The sequence below is a fragment of the Sinocyclocheilus rhinocerous genome, unplaced genomic scaffold (assembly GCF_001515625.1).
Source record: "Sinocyclocheilus rhinocerous isolate Xijiao unplaced genomic scaffold, SAMN03320098_v1.1 scaffold75, whole genome shotgun sequence".
NCBI classification, from domain to species: Eukaryota; Metazoa; Chordata; class Actinopteri; order Cypriniformes; family Cyprinidae; genus Sinocyclocheilus; species Sinocyclocheilus rhinocerous.
In genome coordinates, this window is record NW_015632455.1 from 1,872,655 (window position 1) to 1,880,961 (window position 8,307).

An 8,307-nucleotide genomic window follows, 5' to 3' on the forward strand; every position below is an offset into this window, starting at 1 on the left:
TTATTATTATTATTATTATTATTAACAAACAACAATAAAAATAATACATCTAATACATCTATTTTTACATTTTATATAAAATATTATTACATATATGATGTATATATGATGTATATATGATGTATATGATATATGTAAAAGCGAATGTTATTAAAACTATTTTCTCCAGTATTTGTGTCTATTATTATTATTATTTATAATAATAATATTATAAATATTAATAAATAATATTATTTTTATTTTGTGCTTATTTTCTGCTTATTGGTCTTGTCATTACCACAGCTACATTCTAAAAGCAAATGTTATTGAAATCATGCACACAGTTTTCTGTGGGTGTCATGGTGCCTGTGTAGCATGCTTGAAGTTGGTTACTTGTGAGGGTCCATTTCAGTTAGGATGCTGCCTATACAGCTGCATACGTAGACAGTAGATCATGTATATGTAATACTCTATTATGGACTATATTATTGTAAATAGATTATTTTTAGGATAGAATATAGATTGTGTGGCTTAGTGATTACATTTCCTGTCTGGCAAGCCAAAGGTTTAAGGTTCAAACTCTAGAAGTAGTGTTCTGCTGTAGTAAAATGTGTGTGCTAAAAAGCATGTGCTAAATTCATCATAATGTCATGTAATTTACAACACTATTTCACCGAGGCTGATTTTTGGCTTTGATGAACTGTATAAAGAATATGGATTGGAGTGTTATGCATATGATTGATCGGTTTTCACTGAAACCGAATAATCTTTTGGGGTCGTTTATCTGACTGGTATATGTGCGTAATCTACATGAGCAGTTAATGACGCTTTTACTCATTGGGGAGTGTGATAAACAGCAGGTGTTGATGTTAAAGTTGTGTGTTGTGTGCGTTTTATTGCAGGCAGCTTCAGCAGCAACAGCAGGCCGAGCTGGAGGTTCACCAGAGAGACGGACTGACTGCTTATGACCTGTCACAGGTGTGTGCGCACACACACACACACACACACACACACACACACACTCTCTTTTCTCCCAGTCCGTCATTTAGTCTTCTAACCCTCACAGGTGCATTACTCTCTTTAGCTGGTGTAGTACGTATAATTTATCCTCCTTCATTTTATATGCAAGTCCCTCTTAAATCAGTGTCACAGCTGAAGCTGTTTTAGATTTATACTTCAAATTGAATATCAGCCAATGAAGCTCCCAGAGGAGTATTTTATTCTCCAGAAGTGCTGTTTAATAGCTCCAGAGCCTTACTGGAGTTAACACGGTGTGTTTCATTGGCTTTGTCTTTGATGATTGTTGTCATACTATATATACGATATACTCTGTACTCGATAGAGTTATGAAATGAATGAGAATAGCAGCTCAGATGATTTGGTCTTCATTTGATGAGAAGTGTTAGAGTTCATATTGAGATCTGTGATGTTTCTCTAAATCTACAAAAACTGTACACCAGTTTTTCCGTTTTTAAAATAAATAATAAATGAAAAAAAAAAAGTTTGTGCTAAAAAACATAAATTATTTGATTTGTTTAACTGTATCCAATTAATTCTCCAAATCATTTGTCCTGTGTATGGTTGCAGGGATGACTATTGCATCATCTAAATTATTATTTATTTTATTTTATTTTTTTCATTTACTTTTATTTTAATGAATTTAATTTCTCAGGTGGTTCTTTTTAGAAGAAGTCTCCATTTTGTTCTCTGTTCAATCTCATTGCTGTCTAGGAGAAACAGTTGATATATTGAGATATTACATCCATTTTTTTTTCTTTTTCACAAGCAGTAGCCTGATCTTCTCCTTTAGCTTTTCTGTTTTGTGTATCAAAGTTGTTTTATTCTTTTGACACCCTTGAAAAGGTTCATTCAAAGTCATTTGTATACATTTTAAGAAAGATTTGTCTAAAATGTTTTATTTACATTAAAGTTAATACATAAAAGTTATTCAAATTGTAATTTTAGCAACCCAAGTATGGTTTTTATAATGAAAATATGCAAAGAAGCTGGTGTGGCATTAAAAAACAAACAAACATATTAGACATCTAGTAAAATACATTCTTTCTATACTAATAAGGAAAAAAGGAAACCGTTATATTACAATATTATATATTGTACACTGTTTCTGTTTCTCATTTAATTATGTCATTTGCAATGCTTCATGGGATGTGTATTTCATTGTCTCATAATCTAAAGTCAAAATTAAACATTATTTTTAATGTGTGTTTTATGCATGCAACAATTCATCCATGCATTTATTTGTACTTTTTTCAAATTGTCATAACTTGCTCATCCTATGCTCATTTTATGACATATACAAGCGAATTGCATTAATTTCTGCCTCTATCCCGGTATGAGTTTACTGTTTACTCACTGTTTACATTACAATCAACAAACGAATGAAGTTCCTCCCTACTTTTTTTTTTATTCTTGTTTAAGTTAGAAATAAAGTCTTTTGCAACTTCCATTTCATACCAAATTTAGGTCTGTTTTCCTGATTTTCAAGTACTTGTTTGCTTCAAATCAGAGTTTGTAATGTTTTAATTCATCTCAAAACCACTGATTTCATTCATGGCTCAGGACTCTTCATTTTTTAAAATCCTAATGGATGAAATGAATGAAAAAAAAATCTTCCAGAATCGTTTCCAGTGCAAAGTGTGAGGTCACTGTTGTGCACTTGATGCTTTGTGACAAATGTTAGGATGAGATGCATGCTGGAACGGCATTGTATGTTACTGTGGCTAATGACTGATAAATGAGATAGTGAATCTGCGTAACTGTAGTCGTTTCAGCCGTGGAGCGTTAACTCCCTCTCTGAGGATCTGTGCTATAAAAATAGGCCATAGTTATGAGGTGAAGTCACACATTTGGAATATGCCCTCCATCTTTATCTTTCTTTGACAACTTTTACATCTTAACACACATTTGCTTTGAGTCATAAGTGTTAATTTGGTTATGTTATATCATATGTTGTTTTTGTTAAAGGGGTCATTTGAGTCAGTCTTAATAAAGCAGAGAGGATTGTTTGTTGAAAACCGATAACGTCTCACACATGGCATGTTGTGTGTTTACAATCTGTGAGTGTTTAACACCTGTCTGCAATTTAGAAAGTGTTAGAAAGTGACCGTCATTATTGATTCCTGTGTTTGCCCTTACAAAACAAAAATATATGGAAATATATTGGAAAATAATATAATGCGATTATATTAAATAATACATTTCCATATATGGGAAACTAGTGCTTGTAATTTTCAATACACTGCAGTATATGCATAAGTCATGCATGATACATATAAAAATATAAAGAAATTAAGACAAAAAACTGCACTACACTTTTGCATGTACACTGTTAAGAATGATATGGTCATGGCAACTTATGTTTTTTATGCGTTTTATGAAATTTTACTTGATTTTTAAGTCGTTTTAATGTAATTTAAGTTTGAAATGACTTATACTACCAAGTTGACTATACTTAAAACTTAAAAGAAAATTATTTTAAAAAATGTGTGTGTGTGTGTGTATATATATATATACATACATATGTGTGTGTGTGTGTGTATATACATACATATGTGTGTGTGTGTAATATATATTTATACACACACACACTACATATGTTCATATATTTATACACACCGTACCATATATAATTACATGTACATCTGTTTATTATTAAGTGTATTTAATATGCAATAATATAAGTAAATATATTGTCACACATTTTTCAGTATGAGAAAAACAGTTCCTTGTGTATTATTCAACGTATACAATATATTGTAATATATAAACACAACATTTAATTCTAGATATGTTCGTTATATAATAAATTTTATATACTGATTGTTAATATGTAAGGAAATATATTTTCTTTGTGTAAAGGCCGGTTTCATACTTTCTGTAAAGTTAGGTTTGTGTTCATTGTGGCTTTTATTTCATTTCTTATTATGCATTAATTAGCATTCAGTTTTCTTGAGTTGAAATGTCAATCACAGACAGATCCGCTCTTGTTGATGTCCACAGGTGCCGGTTGCCAGCATCCCAGCCGGCGTTCACGAGGCGGGCAAAACCATCGACAAAACTGATTCGCTGTTCTCGCAGGAGAGAGACCCGCGCTTCAGCGACATGTACACGGGCATCTCTGGATGTATGTTCATACAGATATTACATCTGACTAGCACCGCATCACGCACTGATTTCAATCTAAACATGCAATTTACTGTAATTTCACTTAATGTAATTACAAAACCCACACATGTCTGCCAGCTCGAGTTTGTACGCTATGTAATGCTTGATATGAAGTGTATACAATCTGTGATTGGTGCATTTGGTAGATATTACGACAACCTTCAGAAATTCCAGCATAAACACATGAAGTCCATATTTCTAGCTGGTCAAAGCCAGTTGTTTAGTGTCATTAGCTGGTTCAAGCTGGGCAATTCTGATAAGTTTGCATGCTTTTGCTCTGTAGTTTGACTCTGGCCAGGGCTTAAAGTTCTCTGGCACTGTGCCGGTGTTGTGCCCATTTTTGACCCCTGCCAAATTATTACCCCCTCTCGTTGAAATCGCTACCTGATTGCCTAATCCTAACCCCTCCCCCACACCTAACCCTAAACCTACCAATACTAGGGGGGTAGTAATCTGTCGGGGGTCAGAATTGGGCACAACACCGGATCTCCGGCTTGCAGCGTTTGGCTATGGAAAAAAATAATCCTACATTTAAAAAAAACATGTTGATATCACTTTCGAGTCCATGAGTTCGCCAACCAATGGTATGAGAGGAGCACAGCTTTCACTCTCAACCAAACTAACATTACTAGCCAATCAGAATTTTTTGCTCTTATAAACACGAGATGCGCATAATAGTATCCAATTGGAGACTCGCAGCCCTGATGAATGGAGAAGTTGAAAAAGCATTGAAAAAGCTGCAAGGCACAATGGTCAAAGATGTCCATCTAGCGCATATTTAGATAGAAAAACTAATTAAAAAGCAGCGGAGCTTTGTAAACAGCTCAGAGTAATCATGGCATCTCCATAAGAACGATATGATCGCCAGAACAAATTTACCGGGATTTTTTAAAAGGTCCTGTTCACACATGATCTCTTAATGATAACTTACCGGTAATTTACCAGTAACGACTGTAACTTGTGTGTGAAAGGGGCTAAACTCTTCCTCTGCATATGCTGTGAATTTGAATAGCTTAACGTTCATCTGGGAAAACAGTGTGCATTATCTCACTAGATTTGCAATGTAAATAATTTATAAACCTTTGCCAACACAGGAGAATACATCAACCTATGCCTAAATATGCCATGTATTGTATATCGCGATTTAAAAATAAAAGTTTCTGAGTTTGCATGTGGCCAAATATTACAATTTAATGGATTTAAAGGGGTCATATGATGCGATTTCATTTTTTCCTTTCTCTTTAGAGTGTTACAAGCTCTTGGTGCATAAAGAAGATCTGTAAAGTTGCAATGATTAAAGTCTCAAATCCAAAGAGATATTCTTTATAAAAGTTAAGAGTTAGCCACACCTACCTAAAACGGCTCGTTCGAACACGCCCCCACATACCTACCTCACTATGTGGGAAGATTTGCATAAAGCCCCCAAATGTTCACGCAAAGAAAGAAGGCGATATCCGCTTCGTCATGCCTAGAGCTGACACATTTCATTACACCAAATACACAAAATAATGTTCTTTTTAGCAGCATCATATGACCCCTTTAAACATCGTTTAATCGCGCTGTAAAGTGAAACGTCACCAGGCCGTTGCCGCCCTCTGCAGGTATTTGTTATAATAATGTACTTAAGTTGGTTATGTTCATATTATGTATAGGCATATGACATTATGTATTTTAACAGTGTTGTTCAATAAAACCATGTAATTACTTGGTTTTGATATTTTATTTGAGCCAATTATTATTGCCTCATCGTTAGTTTATATATAAATAGTCATACTAAAACCTGGTTTTCACTTAGGTCTGTTTGTGTTACTAAAAAATATCAGATTACTCACACTTAGGTCTGTTTGTGTTACTAAAAATATCAGATTACTCGGTTGTCAAAATAATCAGTAGATTACTTGATTAATCTACTGATTAATCATTAGTTACAGCCCTAGATTAGTTAAAATATTTCAAAATACAACTGCATTGTTTTACGGTTTGTAATTAAAAGACAAATATTTTGTCATTGAAAATTTCTTAAAAATAGTTTGCTGCAGCATGGATCAACCTGCTGGTTTCGTCTGGCCGGAGGAGAACTGGCCCCCGACTGAGCCTGGTTTCTCCCAAGGTTTTTTCTCCATTCTGTCACCAATGGAGTTTTGGTTCCTCTGGCTTGCTTAGTTGGGGACACTTAATATCCAGCGATATCGTCGACTTGATTGCACAGATACTATTTAAACTGAACTGAGCTGGATGATGACACCACTGAATTCAGTGATGAACTGCCTTTAACTGAAAATTTAGTGTTTACTGTTGTCCTTTTGCATTATGGACACACTATTTTCCTATTTGAGACTGTAAAGTTGCTTTGACACAATCTGTATTGTTAAAAGCGCTATATAAATAAAGGTGACTTGATAGTATTAAAATATAGTCTCGTCCTAGTGAACCAAGTATCTGTATTTTGTCTCATCTCGTGAGCTAAGTGTATTGTCACACCCCTAGTGTCGATAAGCGGTGATATAGCTCATAATTTTCCAAGTGTATGATATAGGTTTCATTCTTCGGGTCAACCATATATTCATGAAAAAAAATCAGTTTGAATAAAGAAAGCAATAACTTTGCCATAGTATCCTTTCAAATGTTAAAGTTGCCACAGTCATTGCATGCTTTGCATGTGCTGCCCCCGCCCCCGAAAAAAGTTCAGGCTCAGGATTTTTTCTTTTTGCTTTAACCTCTGTGGCTGATAAAGATGTTGCTGTAATGTGATGTGTGACTGTGTCTCCTCTCTTGAATGTAGTCATTCAGCGTGAGCTCGATAAGGATCTGTGTTTGTTTGTGTTTGTGTTTAGCTGATAAGAAGATGATGGTGCCGTCCTCCACTGCTGGTGGCCAGCAGTTATACTCTCAAGGCAGCCCGTTCCAGCCCGGACACTCCGGCAAGAGCTTCAGGTGTGGACAAACACACTTCACATGAAAGTAGAAACACAGTCTGCTCATTTGATTGCTTTAATGCAGAATATACAACTCCAGTCGCACCAATACCACAGTTTTTACATGCAACATCACAGAAAAAATTACTGATACAATATTGTTCAAAACTTTTTGTTCAGTTGTTTTAATACTTTTATTCAGCAAGGATGCATTAAATTTATCAATTTGCATTGATCAAGTGACAGTAAAGACTTATAAATATTAATTCAAATAAATGCTGTTATTTTAAACTTTCTATTCATCAAAGAATCTTTAAAAAATTATCAGTTTCCACAAAAATATTAAGCAGCGCAACTCAAAATCAGCATATTAGAATGATTTCTGAGTTGATCACAGGAATAAATTACAGTTTAATATATATTTAAATAGAACAATTATAAGAATATTTCAGAATATTACTGTTTTTGCTGTATTTTTGTACTTTCCTGGAATGATATATATTACAGAATAATGTTAATTATGGCTGTCTACAAAATATAACTTTGGTGTGAATGGTAGGTGAATTGAGAACATTTATTAGTCGCAAATATTTCTTGCTGGCCATAAAACTATTTGTGCCATTATTGCATTAAATGCTTACGCTGTGTGCTTTTGAAGAAGAAATTTGACAGAGAAAATGTAGTTCATTTTCCCGTCACTCACATCATACTTTAGATGGGTTTCAAAATGCCACCTGTCACCAAAATGTTGAGGCCTGTCATGGTTTAGGGACTTATTTTAAGCTAATTGCTAATATATATATATATATATACACCGCACACTTCAAGTGTAACATCAAAGCAAGCGCGCACCGCGTCTCTCACAACGCATCCTGTGCAATGAAGCCCGCGAATGTCCTTGTAATTGGCTTCAACCTTTCCAAACTTTATGAAAGATTATTTTACGGAAGGTTCGAGTGGTGTATGTGTGTGAGGAATTGGAAGCAAGCAGAATACGGATGTTTCTAAAGCAAACTCAGCAACATCGCACATCTGGTTAAAATCTAAGCTCATTTCAGAATTCTGAAATTCTCAGAGTCGATCCAGAATCGTTGGAGAGAGAATCGCGATGCATCGATGGATCGATTTTTTTCCCCACCCCACCCAAATATATATATATATATATATATATATATATATATATATATATATTTGGATCTTTCTATTCATCAAAGAATCCTGAAAAAAT

At 34.3% G+C, this 8,307-nt stretch overlaps 1 protein-coding gene across 5 annotated transcripts in view; it reads left to right on the forward strand.

The window, feature by feature from the left end:
• The window catches only part of LOC107742312 (aryl hydrocarbon receptor nuclear translocator 2), a 95,120-nt gene that overhangs the window by 69,977 nt on the left and 16,836 nt on the right, over positions 1-8,307 (forward strand). For all 5 annotated transcript variants that reach the window (XM_016555232.1, XM_016555233.1, XM_016555234.1 and 2 more), the window contains 3 exons: positions 882-957; positions 4,000-4,123; positions 6,999-7,098. In XM_016555232.1, the coding sequence (XP_016410718.1) occupies positions 882-957; positions 4,000-4,123; positions 6,999-7,098 (300 nt within the window). The remainder of the gene's footprint in view (positions 1-881; positions 958-3,999; positions 4,124-6,998; positions 7,099-8,307) is intronic.